The sequence below is a fragment of the Zootoca vivipara genome, chromosome 13 (assembly GCF_963506605.1).
Source record: "Zootoca vivipara chromosome 13, rZooViv1.1, whole genome shotgun sequence".
Classification (NCBI taxonomy): Eukaryota; Metazoa; Chordata; class Lepidosauria; order Squamata; family Lacertidae; genus Zootoca; species Zootoca vivipara.
In genome coordinates this window covers 34,755,043-34,776,954 of record NC_083288.1, presented here as the reverse complement: position 1 = coordinate 34,776,954, position 21,912 = coordinate 34,755,043, and the positions used below count along the sequence as shown (strand labels likewise).

At 45.3% G+C, this 21,912-nt stretch overlaps 1 protein-coding gene, 1 long non-coding RNA gene and 1 other non-coding gene across 5 annotated transcripts in view; 2 read left to right on the top strand and 1 right to left on the bottom strand.

The window, feature by feature from the left end:
• ALDH16A1 (aldehyde dehydrogenase 16 family member A1) overlaps nt 1-14,735 on the top strand; it is a 44,744-nt gene extending 30,009 nt beyond the window's left edge. The window contains exons 16-18 of the mRNA XM_035134259.2: nt 613-798; nt 11,975-12,100; nt 14,559-14,735. Of these exons, the coding sequence (XP_034990150.1) occupies nt 613-798; nt 11,975-12,100; nt 14,559-14,735 (489 nt within the window). The remainder of the gene's footprint in view (nt 1-612; nt 799-11,974; nt 12,101-14,558) is intronic.
• Nucleotides 5,916-21,912, bottom strand: part of LOC118094184 (uncharacterized) — a 30,598-nt gene continuing 14,601 nt past the window's right edge. The window contains exons 1-4 of one of the 3 annotated variants that reach the window (XR_004693736.2): nt 12,248-14,563; nt 11,939-12,144; nt 11,149-11,241; nt 5,916-7,340 (exon numbers count right to left, since the gene is read on the bottom strand). This is a non-coding gene — a long non-coding RNA (uncharacterized LOC118094184). Of the gene's footprint in view, nt 7,341-8,458; nt 11,242-11,938; nt 12,145-12,247; nt 14,564-21,912 lie in introns of those variants that run through there. The other 2 variants (XR_004693735.2, XR_009558475.1) reach the window with 2 other exon arrangements.
• Nucleotides 12,648-12,720, top strand: TRNAI-GAU (transfer RNA isoleucine (anticodon GAU)). The gene has a single exon. It is a non-coding gene; the product is annotated as a tRNA-Ile (tRNA).

Sequence of the window (21,912 nt, the reverse complement as noted above, 5' to 3'; positions counted from 1 at the left end):
ATCTGAGATCCTGGATTAGAGAGACAAGAAACCTCCTATATCCCAAGGGATGACGCAGCCCAGACTATGGGTCAGCTGCAGTTCCTTCCAGATGCCGAACAGTTGGATGGGAAGTTTTGCACATATTTTTTGTTTGGGTGACCCTGTGTTTTAGTCTCTATCTTTTAATGAGCACCAAAGGATGTCTGCGCTTAGCCAGACTAAAGAGGAAGGCAGACTTTGGGGAGCGGGCTGGATGGTGGGGGTGTCCACATGGAGCTTCCCTTTGGGGGTAGGTTTTTATCCCCTTTCACAGACTATATTAACCCCCCCAAACCTCACTCACTCAGCGCCTTCTGCTTGCTTCTCTTTTTTTATGCTTTATTGTTCACTGTCACATCTTTACAACACCATCTTATTGTCATCAAATCTAAAACATCACAAAACACATAAAGAATATAACAACTTGCAAACAATAAGTTTCTTCGTGAACATTAGACTTCCCGTCCCTTCCATATATTTTCCTTATTAATAAACTTGATACTTAAACTTGTCCGATTTTTTATTAATGGAATATTACTGCTATTTTTTCTTAACGTATATTATCTACAGAAATTACTCTCTCTGTTGCAGGAAACCTCTTTGTACGGCGCCTCCCTCCTCTTTCGGGAACCTCTCGGTGTCATTGGCATCGCCTGCCCCGATGAACAGCCTCTCCTCGCTTTCGTCAGCTTGCTGGCTCCTGCTGTCGTCCGCGGCAACTGTGTGGTGATGGTCCCCAGCAAGCGGTTCCCGTTACTCGCCCTGGATTTCTACCAGGTATATAATAATAACAATAATTTATTTGTACCCCGCCCATCTGGCTGGGTTTCCCCAGCCACTCTGGGCAGCTTCCAACAAAGATTAAAATACATTAAAATGTCACACATTAAAAACTTCCCTAAACAGGGCTGCCTTCAGGTGTTTTCTAAATGTCAGGTAGTTGTTTATCTCTTTGACATCTGATGGGAGGGCATTCCACAGGGCGGGCGCCACTACCGAGAAGGCCCTCTGCCTGGTTCCCTGTAGCTTCGCTTCTCACAGTGAGGGAACCGCCAGAAGGCCCTCGGCGCTGGACCTCAGTGTCCGGGCAGAACGATGGGGGTGGAGACGCTCCTACAGGTATACTGGGCCGAGGCCGTTTAAGGCTTTAAAGGTCAGCACCAACACTTTGAATTGTGCTCGGAAACGTACTGGGAGCCAATGTAGGTCTTTCAGGACCGGTGTTATATGGTCTCGGTGGCCACTCCCAGTCACCAGTCTAGCTGCTGCATTCTGGATTAGCTGTAGTTTCTGGGTCACTTTCAAAGGTAGCCCCACATAGAGCACATTGCAGTAGTCCAAGCAGGAAATAACTAGAGCATGCACCACTCTGGCGAGACAGCAGGTAGGGTCTCAGCCTGCGTACCAGATGGAGCTGGTAGACAGCTGCCCTGGATACAGAACTGACCTGCGCCTCCATGGACAGCTGTGAGTACAAAATGACTCCCAGGCTGCGCACCTGGTCCTTCAGGGGCACAGTTACCCCATTCAGGACCAGAGAGTCCTCCACACCTGCCCGCCTCCTGTCCCCCCAAAACAGTACTTCTGTCTTGTCAGGATTCAACCTCAATCCATTAGCCGCCATCCATCCTCCAACCACCTCCAGGCACTCACACAGGGCCTTCACCGCCTTCACTGGTTCCGATTTGAAAGAGAGGTAGAGCTGGGTATCATCCACATATTGATGGACACCCAGCCCAAACCCCCTGATGATATCTTCCAGCAGCTTTATGTAGATGTTAAAAATTCTTTCTAGCCTACCTTGTAGATCTGGGTGCAGGGGGTCTTAGTCCCAGAGACCAAATGCAGCCCCCCAGACCTCTCTGCCTGGTCCTTGTGACTTTTTCCAGACCACAGCCCTTACTGCCTCTGCTTAGTACCCTCCTTGAATGTTTTTGCACTGGCTGCTTCATCCACTTTTGTCTCTGGCGCCACCCACCACTGCCATGCGGCCCCTGGAAGGGATTGTGGCCCTCAGGGATGCAGGAGGTCCCATTTGTAGATCAAATACAGTGTATCTGTGTGTCTGCTCCATCCATTCAGATGGTCTTTTAGGCAGTAGTCATTTGTTCTCATTGGATTCATTAGCATTTACCTAAGTGTATAGATCAGGCATCCCCAAACTGCGGTCCTCCAGATGTTTTGGCCTACAACTCCCATGATCCCTAGCTAACAGGACCAGTGGTAGGGTGTCAAGGAGGTTGCTGGCTACCCTCGAGCAATGACACTCCAAACCATCTTGTCTTTAAGACTTTTATTGTGAATATTATTTACAGTGCAAGAGCTTCATGAAAACATGTCTACTCAGTATCATCAGATTCTCCCAATGGCGCTTTTCGGCTCCTCCCCCAGCAGAGTAGTTTGGGGACCCCAAATCTCCACCCCCTGCGTTTGCGAGCTGCTGATTGCCTCAGTTCCGGGGTGAATTTGAAAGAACGCCCCTCTGCTGTTTCCCTGCTAGAAACCTCTGCTGGCCCCTCCTCCCTTGCTGGTATCACAGGCTGTAGGCAGTGCTCCTGGATGCTGCCTGAGCCCTGCCCCACTCCGCTCACTTCCTCCTTCCTGTCTCCTGCCCCTCCTCTGTCGTCAGAGCCGTTCGAAGAACTGGATTTGATGAGGGGTCAAGGGCGTACCCACCACGGGGCAAGTTAGGGCAGCTGCCCTACTCTAGAAGCAGGGCTGGTGGGCAGAGGCGGAGCACAGCCCGGCGGAGCGCGAGTTCGCCATTCCCGCCGCGCCGCGCCGCACCCTCCCTCCAGCTCCCCGGCGCGCCCTCAGGCAAGGCCAAGCGCGGCGGGGAACCAGGGAGTGCGGCGCGGTGGGCGGGAACGCCGAACTCGCGCTCCGCTGGGCTGGGCTCCGCCTCCGCCCACCAGCCCTGCTTCTAGGGAGGGGCACAGCCCAGCGGAGCGCGAGTTCGCCGTTCCCGCCCACTTTGTGGCCCCTCCCTTTCCGTGCCTTGGCCCCTCCCCTTGCCCCCCCTAGTTTTGATCCTGGGTACGCCCATGTGAGGGGTGGCTGTTCCCTGTAAGCCCACCCCCTTACATCGGGGAAGGTGGGAATTGTAGTCCAAAACATCTGGAAGGCCGAAGTTTGGGGATGCCTGGTATAGATCTTAGAACCTTTGATGTGTATGTGCCAAGATAATTCAAACCAGAGTATCCCTGGGGTCTTGCCAGCTGGGATATTTCCAAGTTTTTAAGGGACAGTGTAAGCATAGCTTCTACATGCACCCCCTTTCCTTCCCCTATCTGTCATTAATATGATCCCAAATCTCCACTATAGAGGGGAAGGGTTTAGATTGGCCATGTTGCTCAATTTCATATACTTTGACTTGGAATATGAATCTCAGCAACTCACTGTACCCACACCAGTACACTTCAGTTTTTCTCTGACTTGGGTTTTAATCTGAACCGGGGAAGAATTCAACTCCCCTCCTCCTCGTCCCATTAGCTGGCTTCCATCTTCCTCCTCCTCCAGCTGCTCACCTTGCTGCGGTTCTGGCAGATATTAACCATAGCTTCTGTTGGCTTGGCTTGCTGCATTTGAAGTACAAGATACCAGGAGTCAAGGGCAGGAAGGGGGGGGGAGGAAAGACCGGCCTCCCATCCTCTTCAGTCAGTAGCAGCAACACCTGGGCAAAGTCAGAGGATGCAGGTGGGAGGAAATCAGACCGCATTGCACTTCCAGAGGTGTCATTTTCAGGGCAATGGCATCCGCTTTTTCGTTCAGCTGGACGATGGAGATTTCTCTTTGTCCCATTTGCTTGGGGATTTCTCGCACGGTTCCCTTTTTAAAGAACTTCTGGCAGGAAGAGAGGCAAGTGTGGCTTCTGTGGTCCCCATGAAGGAATGCAAATTCTCCCTCACTTGGGGAAACCCAAAGTCTGCGCTCTGTAAGTTGCATAACTGAAGACGGTTGCAGACATGTACTTGGCGGGGATAATTCAGCTTTTCCGTAGAGGTGCATTTCCTCCCGTTTTGCAAAGAAATGAATAAAAAGGGGGAAATGAAAAAGGTGTTGCTTAGCCACTTCAGTCAAACGTGATTTGCTAACTGGAAGACAGGAGATGAATATAACACCTCTTCGTGAATTTTTCATGTTAGGGGAAAGAAGAAGCTTTCTCAGTTTCCCTTCCCCATCAGCCGCATTCACAAATGGTGGGGCTTTGGGGATGCAGAATGGAGGAAGTTTGAGGAGGTCATGGCACCCTCCCTTCATTTTCCTGCTTGAATAAGCATAATTTTCAAGACTGGAAACGAAAGCTTCCTGTTTTCATCCCTTCTGTTCCTAATGCAGTTGTTTTGTGTTCTAGACTCTTCTCCCATGTACAAAATGCGCCCTAAATGTTGCCTTTATCTTTTTAAATTGGGAGTGTGCAAATTTTATTTGATAGTTTAATACAGATGAAACTCGGGAAATTAGAATCTCGTCGAAAAGTGCATTTATTTCAGCAATGCAACTTACTTTTTTTTTCTTTTAATTTTTACAAATGCTTTCTTTTGGAAATTCCACAGTAATAAAATAAATAGTTACAATAATACAAAAATAAACATTGCTATTACATTTCATTAATTACATTCCATTTATAATTGACCTGCCTAACGACAAATAATTACAATTACAACAAATAAAGGCTTGACATATCTTGCTTTGCATGTCATGCATCTATCTCATATATTGGTTTCACCTTTTAAGTTGCATTACTGAAATAAATGCACTTTTCGACGATTTTCTAATTTTTCGAGCTTCACCTGTATGTTGTAGACCACTTTTGAAGGTTTCTTTCTTAAAAATATAAAGTGGTGTAGAAATGAAATTATTATTATTATTAATAATAATAATACAGAACTTGGCTTCGCAACAGTGCAGCTTGGTGAGGTTAGGCATGTATCACAGATAGTTGTCCAGGGAATGAACTCCTCCAATGAAATAATCCCAGAGGACGGGGGCAGTGTTAGTTGAGGGAATGTGATGAAAGTTTCTATAAAATGTAGGCACAGGGTGAAGAAAGTGGTTTAGGGAAAACCGCTCTTAGAATGACTCAGACACGCAAGAAGGCAGCAGCAGCAGCAGCCTCCAGTGAAACAGATAAGGGGACACTTCAGGGCAGGCAAAAGGAAGTTCCTGTTTACATATTATGGGGTTAATTTGTGGAATTCTCTGTCGGAAGGTAAAAGTGATGGCCGCAGGCGTAGGCAGCTGTTGAAGGAGATTAGACAGTTTCATGGCGGGTGTCAGAGCATCTGTGGTTTTTCAGGGACCATTCAGGTTGCAGCAGCTACAGCATCCAGGACAGGTGTCTGCCCAGCCTCTGCTTAAATATTTCCAGTGAAAAGAGGGGCCATCCTTCCCTGCTAATTATGTGACCATGAAATAAAGCACATAAAGCCCTTTTTGTCTAACGACTTGCTCTTAAATATGCAACAAAAATTATTAATTACAAATATTTGGCTTGATCCAGTTGCGTGTTGGCCAAAGCAGAGAAATGCCGTAGGGAGCCTTGTTTACCTGTCCTTGCCCTTTCCCTCCCAGGTGTACGTACATGCAGATACTGCAGAGAATGAGAGAATTGTGTGTGCCGTCTCTGTTGCCCATTGATGCACCTTAGAAGGGCTAGGCTGTGAATAAGGGAGGTTCACATGGGCTTCTCGTTCCTTTCAGTGCTTCCCTGCCCTGCCTTAGACTCTGGTTCTGTTGAGCCTTATTCAGCTCCTCCTTGTGAGGGGCCCATGCCTTCTTTCTGCTGGATCAAGCCCTATATTTTTTTACAGATTTTGTTTTGAAATTAATATTTTCAGAAATTTCGTGCTTTAAATTTTTTTTTTTGTAAATTTATTTGTAAATGGGTGAAAATAAGGCGCCTAATTGCAACGAGCTGCATCAGGGTGCTAGATTTAATGTTGAGTGCTTTGCATTTAACACTTGTCATTAATAATGTCGAATAAAGAGGGGCCATTCCTTCCACGGCAGCCTCTCCTGAAAGTAGGAATAAATATATCCTAACAACATTCACTGAGGTCGTGCTGGTTTTTTTTTTTACTAAAACTGGGGTGGAGAATATTATTACTAATATCAGTACGTACTACACTGTAAATACATGAATACAAGTCATAAACAAAAGGAAACAAGCTGTTACTTCTGTATGTGGTACTGTTACGTAAAGAGAGACGGCCAACACAAAAACACTTTAGTAGCAAGGGCATACGGTGAATTGGTGATAAGCCAGTTCATGGATAAATAATGATATAGTAGAATAATAGATTTGTAGAGTTGGCCTATCTCGCTGTTAAACAATGATTACAAGTTATTTGCTAGCATCTTAGCAGTTAGATTAAAGAACATCTTACCCAAGATTATACATGAAGACCAGGCGGGCTTCCTTCCCCGATGCTTAATGCAAAATAACATCAGAAACATCATAAATATTTTAGAATATTTAGATATGAGGATTGACAAACCAGCTCTATTGATATCAGTCAACGCTGAAAAAGCGTTCGACAAAATCTCATGGAAATTTATGCAAACTTTGATTCAGCAAATGGGATTTGGAGAACCTTTTGGCAATGGAATCCGAGCCAACACACAAACACTTTAGTAGCAAGGGCATACGGTGAATTGGTGATAAGCCAGTTCATGGATAAATAATGATATAGTAGAATAATAGATTTGTCGAGTTGGAAGGGACCCAAAGTGTCATCTAGTCCAGTCCCCTGCAATATGATTAGTGATCAATTAATTAATAAATATTATTATTGGTACTCTGTCTGTTTACCTGTACTTGGGCATAAGTGTTAAATGAATTGGGCCAGCACAACATCCCATCTGCATTTCACCCATTCATTCATTTTACTTGTGTGCCCTTTTTCCACACAGAAACTCATTCTCAAAGCGGCTTACAACCAAGAAACAGGGGATTAATTTCAAGCAAATCCTATGAAAACAATTTCACAAGAACGCAGGAAAACATAGCAACAATTTCATAACATAGCACAACAGTAGCAATTCCATAATGACCTAGCAAAACAATAGCAAATATAATAACATACAGAAACCACATTCCAATACAATATAACAAGATTACTTAAGCCGTGGTCAAGTGGCTTGCAGGGTGAGAGGGAACCGGCAACAATAGTGTTCCACAATGGAGGCCTTTTCCCACTTCTATTTTTTCCTTTGGGTATGTGGATCAGGATACCGGTCTGATTTGGTGTGAGGATTCGAGTTTCGTTGCATTTTTTTATGTTCTTGATTTCTTCTTCACTGCCCACTTTTGGATTCTGCGGGGGGGGGGGAGAGAGAATCTTGTTTATGAAATGGCGTTTATGAAAGCAGCCAAAGCGGAAACCACGCTCTCGTTGGAACATGTTGTATATGCATTTCCAGAATTTGTCTCACCAAGGATTGCAAAATATAGTGCTGAGCCAGAGTGTTTTGTCCCAATTTAGTCAAGGAATGTGGAAGAGCCTTTCTGTGAGACTCCCCATCTATGTGACCAGGCAAAGCAGAGAGAGAGAAAGAGAGAGAGAGAGAGAGAAGGTCGTATCCAATGCTAGTCTTGCTCAGACCCATTGAAATGAATCGGCATGATTAACTAAGGTTTATGAACTTCAGAAATATCAACAACCTCAGATATGCTGATGACACAACCTTGATGGCAGAAAGTGAGGAGGAATTGAAGAACCTTTTAATGAGGGTGAAAGAGGAGAGCGCAAAATATGGTCTGAAGCTCAGTATCAAAAGATCATGGCCCACTGGTCCCATCACCACCTGGCAAATAGAAGGGGAAGAAATGGAGGCAGTGAGAGATTTTACTTTCTTGGGTTCCATGATCACTGAAGAAGATCAAACCTATCCATTCTGAAGGAAATCAGCCCTGAGTGCTCACTGGAAGGACAGACCCTGAAGCTGAGGCTACAATACTTTGGCCACCTCATGAGAAGAGAAGACTCCCTGGAAAAGACCCTGATGTTGGGAAGGGGACGACAGAGGACGAGATGGTTGGACAGTGTTCTCGAAGCTACCAACATGAGTCTGACCAAAATGCAGGAGGCAGTGGAAGACAGGAGTGCCTGGCGTGCTCTGGTCCATGGGGTCACGAAGAGTCGGACACAACTAAACGACTAAACAACAACAACAACATGAACTTGGGTCTGCTCTGCGTAAGGCAAGAACGCAACCCAGTGGGTTCACCAGGCTGGTTCTAGGAGCATGGTAGAGCAGGAGCTAAAATGATAGCCCTTTGTCTTCATCATGTTTCTAACCCCAGCCTTATTACGTCAGCCTAGAGGAGAGGATGGCACAAGAAACCAGTCAGGTTTAGATTAGGGCTCATAAGAGCAAAATCAACTTATATTACTATATTACCATACTTCTCTAAAGTAAACTTGTTAAACTATCTAGTGTAATAAAAGACCTGGAAGTCACAGCACTGAGTCCCTGCCTGTATAATAAGTTCAAAAAGAAAGCAGCATGTACTACAGCCCTACCTATCCCAAAACTCTCAGCCCCCCTCTTCAGTAACTCTAGGATTTCCATATATCTGGAATTTCCCAGACATAGCCTGAATGCTGCAGTTGGGAGCAGTGCCTGGGCGGAAATCGGTATGGCAACCGAAGTGTAGATTTTGGTGCACGTCCTTAAAAATAGCTCAAACTTTGTTTATCTTGCCAAAAAAGCTCAACAACTTCGGCCAATTTTTTTTAAAAAAGCTCAACTTTGGCCAAAACAACGACAACCCTAAGTAATTCATCATGGATATCATCTGCCTTTGATCTCTGTGTGTTGGTGATTCTGCTTTATCGCCATTGTTTGGTATACTTTTAATATGAAGAGGCACAAGGAATTATAGCTATTAGTGGCTTGAGAAAGAAAAGAGAGTAACTTCCTGAATCTGCAGCACAGAATGATGTTACTTATGTCCATTTGTCAGAGAAACCTAAAACTATTAGCCTTTAAAGTACCACAATCCACATATATAAATTGGGAGGCGAGAGCGGAGCTTACATGACCAGCTTCCTACTTTGCCACACCCCCTCAGGAAAGTAAGGATACTGCAAAACATTTTGTAGTCGGGGCAACCAATGGCTCTTTAGCATAGAAAGCTGTGTAGCTGAAAACATTGAGGATGACAGCTGCAATGGCAACTGGTTTGAGAACAGGCAGAAAGACCAAATGCATCTTATCCCAAGGAGAGACAGGGAGTTTTTCCAATTCCCTGCACAGACTCTTCAAGAGGTTCTTGTCAGCAATGCAATCTCCTTTTCGTCATGGATGCACGAATGTATCACTACGTAGTTTGAAATTATCTGTTACTGTCAATCTTTAAACCACTAGGATTAATTCAACGACTCAACGGGGAAATCAGTCTTCTCCTTGTCAAGAACTTGGGGCCTTTTGAGCAGCAGGTGTTCAGAATCATAAACAAGCTGTAACTCCCTCTCAATTATTTTTTAAAAATCTATTTGTACTACAGGCAACTCCCCATTTATGCGGGGGTTACGTTCCGGGCCTCCATGCGTGCCAGTGAAATGCACATAAATGGGAAGCACCTAGTGGCTCGCGAGAAGACCCTCTCTGGAACCCGAAGAGGACATCTTTGGAACTCCAGGGAGGGTCTCCTTGTAAGCCACAAGGACTCTCCAAACTTAATCAAGTTTATAATACCGGCAGCTCAACAGGTAATAGTGAAGAATCCAAAGATGGCTGGCTGCTTAATCCCAAATCAGTGGTATTGGGAATTATGGCAAAGAGCAATTGTTGGAACACAGCATTCATTCAATCAAGGACGTGGCAAATAATCTAGATTTTTACATTTTATGGCATGGCTTCATAACCTACTAAGTGTGAGGAACCTCTCAGGTGTTGCTAAAGTGCTGCTTCCATCAGCCTTGGCCACTGACCATGCTTGCTGGGGGTGATGGGATTTGTAGTTCGACATCTAGCAGGCCAAATGTTCCCCACACATGAACTACACAAGGGAGAAAGGACTATCAAATCCCTTATAAAACCTTTATTTGACTGCGGAAGTCCATCTGGAAGAGTAATTGCCTATCTGCACAGTGCGGACACAAATTGTACAGAAAGGATGTCAGGCAAAGGCAAGATGAGAAAGAGAAATGAACACAGAACTTAAAACTATTGCTATATATTGCTGCGTAAAAAAGCCTCTAAGCCAGGTGTAGGCAAACTTGGGCCTCCAGATTTTTTTTGAGACTACAATTCCCATCATCCCTGACCGCTGGTCTTGTTAGCTAGGGATGATGGGAGTTGTAGTCCCAAAACATCTGGAGGGCTGAGTTTGCCTATGCCTGCTCTAAGCAATGGCTTGCAGCTTTCTGTTCTCTGTGGTTTGGTGTTCATTTTTATTACTCTAATAATAAAAAAATGTGTTTATACAAAAATCTGGGAGGGAGTTGCAATTTTCCCCTTGAGAGAACTAAAGGCTTATAATAACAAGTGATTTCAAAATTACGCAGTGACTAATTCATAAATCACTGTCACAAAAAGCTTGTAAAATTGCTGGTAGAAACCCTTTGGGATTCTCTTCCTCTCTTATCCCACTTTAACAGTCATGGCTCCCCACCCTTCAAAAAACAATAATAAATCCTGGAACTGTGGTTTTGTGAAGGGTCTTCTAGCAATTCTGAGCACCCGGAACAAACTACAGTTCCCATGATTCTTCACAGAAAGACAATTGTTAAAATGATACAAGTGTGCTTTAAATATAGCCCAGGTTTCCTTTACTGCTGCCTGGTAAGGAAAATGCTGTGATTTTCCCATGAAAGAACATGTAGCTGTCATTATTCTGAAGCAAGAGCCGTCTGCAATGTTCAGGCACTGAATCCCCAACTTCTTTTACATGGAATGAAAAGGAGCACACACATATCTGTGGGAGTTTGTGCTTCTGGAGGGGATGCTGTTTGCCCAGTAGTGCAGTGTCTGGGTTTTCGGTTTTCAGTTTTGTATATTTTCTGACAGATGGCTAAGTGGAGACAGCTGGTAACATGCAGTTGAAAGTCAATGCCCCATATTTCTCAGTGCTATTCTTTTCCCAAACAAGATCTGAAAAGTTACTGTATTCCTCACATGTCGATACACATTCTGCACAGTCCATTCTGTATCTCTTCCGTGGCACACCTGAAGTATTCCAGCATGTTGTGGATCTCTCCCAGTAGTCCTCTGGGACCCAAATGGGACAAAAAAGTGTGCAATTTAGAACTTCAAACTCTCACACCAACCAAGTTTAAAAAGAAGATCTTAGAGCTGTAGCCTAACAAAAGAAATTTCAGGTTACAGGTAGGTAGCCGTGTTGGTCTGGGTCGAAGTAAAATAAAAAAATTCCTTCAGTAGCACCTTAAAGACCAACTAAGTTTTTATTTTGGTATGAGCTTTCGTGTGCATGCACACTTCTTCAGATACACTTCTTCAGGTATCTGAAGAAGTGTGCATGCACACGAAAGCTCATACCAAAATAAAAACTTAGTTGGTCTTTAAGGTGCTACTGAAGGAATTTTTTTATTTTAAAAGAAATTTCAGGCGATTTTGTATAGAAACCAAGTTCAAGGGGATTATTGCATTATTTAAACAAAAACAAAAACCAGAGATTACATAATCCTTGGTGTGTTACCAATAAACCCATATTTTAAAATGTATTTCCAGTTTGCCTTATAGCCTATATGGGACCTTTGAAGTCTTGCCTCCAAGATTTATTTTGGTGCAGACCAGTATAATGGTGTAGTCAGGAAATACAGTAGTTGCAGAGGCAATACAGGGCGCAGTTATTAATTGAACAAAACAACTGTGTTAGCAGGTCTCATCCCAGGCTCTAGTCATGTGACCAGAATTCTCTAGGGGTTCGTCTTAAAGTGCCAGTCACCTTTGCAACAAATGGCATCCATCTCTTCTCTATCAGGTACTAGACACTTCGGACGTCCCTGGTGGAGTGGTGAACATCATCTCTGGCAACCGGGACCATTTGAGCCGGGCCTTAGCCGAACACCAAGATGTGCAAGCTGTATGGTACTTTGGCTCTAAGGAGGTGAGTATCCCTTGCAAATACTGCAGCAATCAAATGAAGTATCCCTGGAAGGAAAAAAAAAGCAGAATATGCTACCAGGACAGAGCTGAGCTTCCTGAGAATCTCTGCTTTCGTTCTGTATAAATAAAGCAAGTTCCAGGTCCTTACATATGCAATAGTACACCTTCTTCTCTCAGGGAAATGAAGTCATCATCAAGGCTGTCTGTACTTATTTCTGCACCATGAAGAGGTGAATTCTGTGACCTGTGTAAAAGCACACATGCATGGTTTCTCACGTTGCATGAACCTCTGCATTTTTAGTATAAAGGAGCAATATTGGAGTGGTATTAGCACATGTTCAATCGCTGGCATCTACTGGGTTAGAAAACACCCCGTACCTTGCATGGCTGTTGCCAGTCTGTGTAGACATTGCTGAGCTAGATGGACTTGATATCCTGTGGCCTCACAATGCAACATACAAACAAGACTTTGCAAAGTATAAAGGTAGAATAGCCACAGCAGCAAACACACAGAAAAATTAAGAAGCTGCTCTGTGATGCCCTAGCTGGCCAGTTAGCTCAGTTGGTTAGAGCATGGTGCTGATAACGCCAAGGTTGCAGGTTCGATCCCTGTATAGAACAGTTGCATATTCCTGCATTGGAGGACTAGATGTTCCTCGGGGTCCCCTTCCAACTTTAGGATTCTGTGATCTTCATTAAAGGTAGCATTGAAGAAGGTCTCCAACGCTCACCAACACTGGGGCAAGGTACGAATCAATAGGTTCCAAAGTTCTGGGGCCACCACCAGTTTTGTGTGTGCAGGTCAACCTAACTGATATTTTGAGGGAGAAACTCAAGACCCACCAAAGCAGAATTTAGGCTGGTGCAGGACTATATGAGTGAAAATGGTCCTTTAAATAACTGCCCCAAGCTCTTTAGGACTCTGAACCTTTAAAGGAAGCTTTGCCAGCAGCCAGCATAGCTTCAGGGTTATGTTTCAGACATCTGGCTTCCCCCAGCATCCAGCAGGCCGAATTCTGTTCTAAGCCCATGCGAAAATACTGGTTTATAGAAGGTAGAAAAGTCAGGGGTTACCTTGGAGTGAATGTCTTGAATACTTTTCTATATATAGCTGACAGACAATGAATTTGAAGTTACCCCTTACTTTTTGCCATTCTTTTTTTGCTTTGTATACTTTTTATTTCCTTATTTTATTTCCCTTTTCACAAGGTTTAAACCTTTTCTTCCTCTTTCTTTATCCTTACTTGTTTTTAAGAAAAAGGATATTGTTTTAGAAAAGGATATTTTGCACTAAATTTTGTGTGTGTGGACTTAATAATAATAGAGCCAGCCCCAGGTGAAGTCCATTCCAGTAGCCTAGTTTTGGAGCTAACCAGTCTGGCCCAGCCTTCTTCTGCTCCAGCTGCAATGGTCTGACTGACCCCCAAAGGCTCACTCCTCCATTGTCTTCTAAGACAGACGTGTGCCAACAAAAATAGGGCACGGATGACTAAGAGCAAGTCCAACTGCTCCAGATAGGGCTGCGACTGGTGTACAAGCGAACTAATATCAGCGTACTGGAAGAAGCAAAGATCACCAGCGTTAAAGCAATGATTCTTCAACATCAACTTCGTTGGACTGGTCATGTGCGGATGCCTGATCGTCTTCCAAAGCAACTACTCTATTCCGAATTTTTTATGTGCTGTGAACCACCTTGATATATATACAATGAAAGCACAGATTATAATATTTCAAATTAATTATTATTTTTTATCATTTAGTGGACGTTATTAGTTGCTTGTTACTTTAAAGGTTGCCAAGTGATTTACAGTGGTACCTCTACTTACGGATTTAATGTGTTCCGAACACACATTTGTAAGTCGAAAAAAATTGCAAGTCAAATCCCATAGGAATGCATTGGGAGAAAAAATTCGTAAGTCAAAGCAACCCTATCTAAAAATTCGTAAGTAGAAAAAATCCTATCTAAACCGCATCCAAGATGGCGGACAGAGCTCCGTTCGTAAGTAGAAACATTCGTAAGTAGAGTTATTTGTAAGTAGAGGTACCACTGTATGTTTAATAATACGTGAATAGGCCCAAGGCTAAGGCCTAAGACTGCACACAGCAGTCTTGACAAACTGCCGACCCCCATGACCGTGATGGGGCACACTGCTGATGCTATGGGCCCCATTTAGGGGTTTGTGACCCTCACCAGGTAGATCACTGTTCATAGAGCATGATGCTAAGGCCTGTCAAGACAGCGGGACTGAGCATATACATGAGAATATTTCCCAGAAGCCTCTGCAGTGGGCATGAGTTCCACATGATAGATAAGTCAATTGGGGGCAGAAATGACCCCGGAAGATCAAGAACTTTTTTAAAAACAAAAACCTCTGCCCGAGATCAATGAAGGTACCCCTTAACTTGGAAGAGTTCCAATTCCTCTGCTTTATTTTGTTTTTACTTCCCCTTCTGCCTAGGGTTCTGCACTTGTTGAATGGGCCTCGGCTGGGAACCTGAAGAGGACCTGGGTGAATTATGGAGCGGAGGAGCGTTGCTGGGCTGACCCACAAGAGGGGGCTGGGGAAGAGTTTCTCTACCAGGCCACACAGTGTAAAAGTGTTTGGATGCCCATGGGTGATATATTTGCCAACTGAGCCTCCGGATCAGTGGGGCTGAACTGAAAAGCAATCAGGGTTGGGAAACATTGAGATTGAAAATAAAGATCGTTTGGTAGTTTTTTATATATATAAGAAAACCCCTCTGCTGTGGAAATGTTTCTATATTTATAGCTGGTTGAATCTGTTCCTTATCCAGGAGAATCAATGGTTGCCATCTTCCCTTGTCCCATTCAAAAAGGACCACTCCCTTCCAATGAAACCAGCCCCCTGCCATGTAGGGATTAGATCAAGGGTTCAGAACTGGATGTGGGCCAAATCCTTATCTCCCCTCCGCCAATCCCTGCAGACTAGGCAAGGGTGCTCACCTGTCAGCCATGAATATCATAGAGACGTCAGGCAACTCATTTTTGCTCCATGTGATGCTCTGAAGCCCTGACAATCGGGTGACGGCAGGTTGGTGTGGCTTGGCCAAAGGAGCTTCACAGGCCAGAGGTCCCCCCCCCCCCGGCCCTGCAGTAGTTAAACCAGGGATGGGGAACCTGTGGCACTCCAGATGTTGCTAGACTAGCATGGCTGATGGTCAGAGGGTGGGAGTTTTAGTACTGCATCTGGAAGTGCCACAGGTTCCCCACCCGAGTTAGGCAGATCTCCGTTGAGTGTGGTTAGGAAGCCCCTTTTCCCCTTGCAGAGCTACAGTTCCCAGAGTGGTTTAATGACCAATCCCTCTTCACAAGGAACCTTGCGGGGGCAGCCCATCTACCCATCACCTGACATCATTGTGATGTCAAGGGATGCTGCACTTGGAAGCCCCGCTTGTTGGGACTTCAAAGCGCAGAGAGCAGCGCTGTTGCAAAGCTCACAAACAACCACACCTTTAACCTTCTGGTTTTTCAGAGGTCGAAAGGAGCAGTACAAAGGTGTTTCAGAGCATTGGATAGCGAACTGTTCTCCCCACCCCACCACTCCTTGAGCAAGGCACTCTCCCACTGCCCATTGTTTTTTTCATATTTTCAAATTGCCAGCTGAAAAGGAAAACGGAGAACCAAACTTGGGCTGGGAAAATGAAAAGGGGGGGGATTGCCACATCATTCTTCCCCTGAGCCAAGATTTAAGTGTTCCTTGGTATTGGTGGGGAACCCTGTTGTCCGACTCAATCTCCTCCTTCGGCATGGCACTGCTCACAATCTGGGGCTCATTCTGCTCCTGTTCTCATTTGCAGAGTCCCTGATCAATTTTGGAGCCTGATTGGGGGGGGGGGAGCACCCCACTGTTGAGGTTTTCCAATGCTTCACCATTGGGGTGGGAGATGATAGTGATGTGATATTAATCAGAAGAAATTCCTTCAGTAGCACCTTAAAGACCAACTAAGTTTTTATTTTGGTATGAGCTTTCGTGTGCATGCACACTTCTTCAGATACTGCATGCACACGAAAGCTCATACCAAAATAAAAACTTAGTTGGTCTTTAAGGTGCTACTGAAGGAATTTTTTTTTATTTTACTTCGACCCAGACCAACACGGCTCCCTACCTGTAACCATTAATCAGAAGAGGCTGTGATATTTTCAAACACTGGTTCTGAAGAGATAAAGGTCAGGAGGATGGTGGGTTGAGGTGGGGAAAAACAGTTCTGAGAGGCGTTCTTTGTGAGTCAGAAATGGAAAGTCACTCGTCTTTTTTTTGCAGCCTGTGTTGAGGTCTCATGCAAAGGTTTGGTGAGGAGAGAGGGGAGGGGCATGCAGTGGTTAGGCCATTAGGCTTAAAGGTGAGAGGCCTGGGTGTAAATCTCCCACTCAGCCATGAAACTCATTGGAACATCGTACGCAAGTTGTCACTTATCTGCCTGACCTACTGCGGTTGGAGGGAGGCAGTAATTCTTCTGAATATCAGTTTCTGGAAACCACAGGAGGAGAGGGTGCTCTTGGGTCCTGCTTGCAGGTGTCCCCAGGCATCTGGTTGGCCACTGTGGGAGTAGGATGTGGGACTAGATTGGTTACTGGCCTGATCCAGCAGCCTCTTCTTATGTTTGTTATGATGGGGTTCTTGTGGGGATAAGACTGGACATAAAATGATGCAGTCCATGAGCTCCTTAGAGGGTGAGATACAAACGGTAATGTAAGTAATTGAATCTAGCACAACTGTTAGAAACTTGGATGCCTAAGGTTGGAAAAGCATCCAGTTTGGAAGACCGGAGGGATCCTACACGCAACTGTTGCCGCAACTGACCTTAATAGATTGGAGAACTGAGCCAAAACATATCAAAATGAATTTCAACAGGGACAAAAGAACCAGGTGCACATATATAATAGCGATACTTTGTTGAGCGGATAATCCCCTTCCCCCTAAAATTTTGCCAGCCCCCCCCCCAAAAGAAACAGAACTAAACCCCACTCGGGGGTCCCTTCCAACTCTAGAATTCTGTGATTCTTCTGTCATGAGCTGAGTGTGACTGGAAATGTGTGTGTGTGTGTGTGTACTGTATATGTATAACTGTATTCTGAGAAAATGCAGAATACCAATGAGAGGGCCTCTTGGGAAGGGGCTCGGGGCTCTACTAGCAACTTATGTGGATGGATGTCAGTGCAATATCTGTGTTGTTGTGTTGTTTAGTCGTTTAGTCATGTCCGACTCTTCGTGACCCCATGGACCATAGCACGCCAGGCACTCCTGTCTTCCACTGCCTCCCGCAGTTTGGTCAAACTCATTTTCGTAGCTTCCAGAACACTGTCCAACCATCTCGTCCTCTTTCCCAACATCAGGGTCTTTTCCAAAGATTCTTCTCTTCTCATGAGGTGGCCAAAGTATTGGAGCCTCAGCTTCAGGATCTGTCCTTCCAGTGAGCACTGCCTCCTCCCACAGATATTGCACTCAGAGTGCTCACTGAGTGCAATATCTGTGGGAGGAGGCAATTATGAATTTTAGCAATAAAAATATAGTATACTTTTATGTGTCAAATCAGCAGAATTTCCATTTCACAGCTATCCAGCAGGTCTACAAAAGCCAACTCAAGCTGAATTTGTTGTGGTGGTGGAAGCAGTGCCATAACTACTGGGGGAGGGGGGCTAGCTGGTTTTTTTGCCCCAGATGAAGCCGGGGGGGGGACACACACCATTCAGGCCCCCTGCCTATGTGTGCATGTACACAAATGTGTGTGCCAAACTGGGCCTTTGACCCAGGTGAAATAAAGTCTACTTTCGCCCCTGGATGGAAGCGGTGCTTCTAAATAACAGGAATATAATATTACACCAGGGCAAATTTTCTAAGTGCCTGTCCATAGCTTGGCTTAATGTGGATTGTAAACCCCTTGTGCCTCCTTTAATTATGGATAAGAAACCATGATATATTTTTTTAAGTGTCCCTGAATTCATTGAAAAATATCTTGTAACCATCTACATACCCGGTAAGTGTTAACCAGCCAGAACAGCTGTGTTTTCAGCTATATACCTATGATCAATATTCCACTGTGTTGGGCTTTCTTTAAAGTTGGACTTTCCGAGCACTGCTGGGGTGTGAGATTCTGAACAGGGAAAACATGGAAGGAACATCTTTTTGAGCACAGCTTGCAGGTGTGAGAAGAGAGGGTGACTAAAATGGGGCAATTTCCACAGAGTAGAAGCAGCCTGGGACTTGGCTCTGCAGTGGATGGGACCAAAATTAGTGGGAATCTTGAGAGTGAAAGTGACCAAGTTATGCTGGGATTTGTAACGTTATGTAAACCTCAGATTTCAGTTGATTTTAATGAGCTCCGATAAATGATTATCAGGATGATTCCCATGGCTTGATAATCCTGGTTGGCAGCACAGAGTCCACAACAAGCAGGAGAAACTCAAAAAGGAGTCACTAAACAGGGCAGAATTTTTAAAGGCAATTCTCCCAATTCCTGCTCTCTAAATGGGTGGCGCTGTGGGTTAAACCACAGAGCCTAGGGCTTGCCAATCAGAAGGTCGGCGGTTCGAATCCCCACGATGGGTAAACGGTGTTTTCGTGCACTGCTCTGGTTCGCCAGAAGTGGCTTAGTCATGCTGGCCACATGATCCCCGCGACGGGGTGAGCTCCCGTTGCTCAGTCCCAGCTCCTGCCCACCTAGCAGTTTGAAAGCACATCAAAGTGCAAGTAGATAAACAGGTACCGCTCCGGCGGGAAGGTAAACAGCCTTTCCGTGCGCTGCTCTGGTTCACCAGAAGCAGCTTAGTCATGCTGGCCACATGACCTGGAAGCTGTACGCCAGCTCCCTCGGCCAATAAAGCGAGATGAGCGCGCAACCCCAGAGTCATCCGCAACTGGACCTAATGGTCAGGGGTCCCTTTACCTTTACCTTCAAACAATACAGAAACGAAGATGCAGCCTTCCTTCAAAATTCACACTTTGAATTTTGCAACACACAGTTCTAAATTCGCATAATGTATACAAAAATGCATGTGCTACATGGACAAAAATGTAGTTTATTTAGAAATGCTGGGAGTTGCTGGGAGAATTTCTATTCACCTATGTATAAAAATACGATTCCCAGAGTTCCCAGGTCAAAGGGGTTGACGGTTAAATCTGGGAAAGATTGTGACTTCCTATGCGCTGTTAAGAATCTGCTTTTATCGCTTTCCTCAAGTTTAGGTCCTGCCCTGTGAAACCAAGGAAGTGTCCTGGTTTGAGACTGAGTTTGAGGAAATTTAACCAGAATGGGAAGGAGTGTGAGAGTTCAGCAAGAGAGCACATGTTATATATTCCAGCTGGCGAATTCAATCCCTGACTTAATCCCTTAAATACCATAAATAGAAAGGTTGCATACCTTGCAAAGATCTGTTCCTGGAAGCTTGCAAGGGCTGTAGCCAATAGCTCTATTTATTTATTTATTTATTGGATTTTTTGAAACAAAATGCTATCGTGGTCACTGATGATCTGACAAGGCACTTTCATAGGCTCAGAGTAAAGGGGTTTTCCCAATTGTTCTACCACTGTGGGAACTTCAGCTAAATCAACACAATGGAAGGGGATTCCCTGCCTCAGGGAACACATTCAAACCCAAATTTTCCCCACCCCACTCTCTCAGTCCCCCATATCCTACCCTGTTCTTCCCACCCCTGCATTAACAGAAGGACAATAATTTATAAGGAATGCAGACCATGTATCTATCAAATACAGTAAATATAACGCATTGTTATAAGAATTTTAAGGTCTTTGATCTATAAGAAATGTTCATAAATGCACCAAGCTAAAACATGCACGAAGACAATCCTGAAGCCATTTTGACTCTCCCAAAACTGACCAAATGTTTCTCCGAAAGGAGGAAGGAAATGGTAGAAACCTCCCCATTCTCTCTATGCTCACAGATCCTGCCTTAAGGGCACATTTAAGGTGTGAATGGGGTGAGCCTGGGACCTGGATTCCGGAATTGAGTAGTGAGAAGTTAGAATAACAAAAGAGTTGCCAGGCTCCCAGGTAATCCAACATTAACAGGTAAAATGCCAGACAGGAGATAAACAAATAAAATAAAATAAAATAAAATCCTTCCAGTAGCACCTTAGAGACCAACTAAGTTTGTCATAGGTATGAGCTTTCGTGTGCATGCACACTTCTTCAGGAGATAAACAAGGTACTCAGATTTCTGCTGTAGATCACCCTTTTTCTGTGAAGCAGGTATTACGTGTCTGGGGTGGTGGTCTTGGGCTACACCCCTTCTGTGATGTATGGTATGTATGATGCTTCTGGGGTTTGCCTTGGAGGGCAATTTTAAATGTCTATATCAGGGCAGGCACGCTTTTGTTCTGGGTCCTCCTCCTCTCCTGTGTGAGAGAGAACACCCTATTGCAACAGTCAGTAAAGATCAGGCTTATTAGCTGCTTTGCTTCTCAATATTCTCTGGTTGGCCTCTGTTATTTTCTCCCACCGAGGGAGGACCTCCGAAGAACTCTACAAGGGCTCTTGTATACCCCTTAAGGCAGGGGTAGGCAACTTAAGGCCCGCGGGCCGGATGCAGCCCAATCGCCTTCTCAATCCGGCCCACGGACGGTCCTGGAATCAGCATGTTTTTACATGAGTAGAATTATGGGCGTACCCAGCGCGGGGCAGGGGTGGGCAGCTGCCCCTCCCTAGAAGCAGGGCTGGTGGGCAGAGGCGGAGCACAGACCAGCGGAGCGCGAGTTCGCCGTTCCCGCCCGCTGTGCCGCGCCCTCCCCCCAGCTCCCCGTTGTGCCCTCCGGCAAGGCCAAGCACGGCGGGGAACCAGAGAGCGTGGCGGGCGGGAACGCCGAACTCGCGCTCCGCTGGGCTGTGCTCCGCCTCCGCCCACCAGCCCCGCAGGCAGCGCTGCTCTTGGCCAGCTTCTTCCTTGGTGCGGGGCAGGCTGGCCCCGGCCGGCCGGCCGGAGGGGCAACAGCAGCAGCCCAGCAAGCCGAAGGGAAGCGCTGCTGCTGCTATGTGGGGCTCGTTCCTCAATCTTCCCGCCCTTGCCCGGAAAGAAGTCCCCAGTCGCAGCTTCCTCTCATTTTCCTGCGTGCCCGTGGCATGCTTTTAGGTAATTTTGTGCAGGAGTTTAATGAGCAAACCTCCGCCCCCCCCCACCATGTCAATCACCCACATTGATCACTGATAGCCTTTTCGACTCCCAGTGCTGATCTCTGGCCCTGTTTGTGCTGATTCAGCAAATGGCATCAAATGTGTGCAAACAGTCTTTGGACATGCTGATAAGTGAGTCAAGTCACTAGCCTGAGATGAAGGTAGGCTATCTTGCCCAGTGATCTGTGGCAGAGGCAGGAGGCTAATTTGTAGAGCATCCTCTATCTTGCGAAGTGTAGGAGGACTGATTGGTCCATTCTATTCTAGTCTTTCAGATTTCTAAACCTTCCAATCTTAAAGTATAGTTCCAATGATGTTGGAACTTCAACATTCGCAAGGCTCCGGGGGAAGGGAGTCAGACAGCTGTGGTACAGTGCCTGGAAAAAACTCCGTTTTTGATAGGCAGGTGGCTTGTGCCTAGGGCAATCTATGCACATAATGAAAAGCACGTAATAAACACTTACTGGAATTGTACCACTTTAGAATGCAAGGGAGCAGAGCGTAATAATAATAATAATAATAATAATAATAATAATAATAATAGTTTGTTTGCGCTCACCACGTTAAACAGCAGCAACTGACTATGCAAAAAATGGCACACATGAAAATGACACTTGCTTAGATTCCCTTTTGCTGACATTCTCAATTTTTATGCACTGAAAGTTTG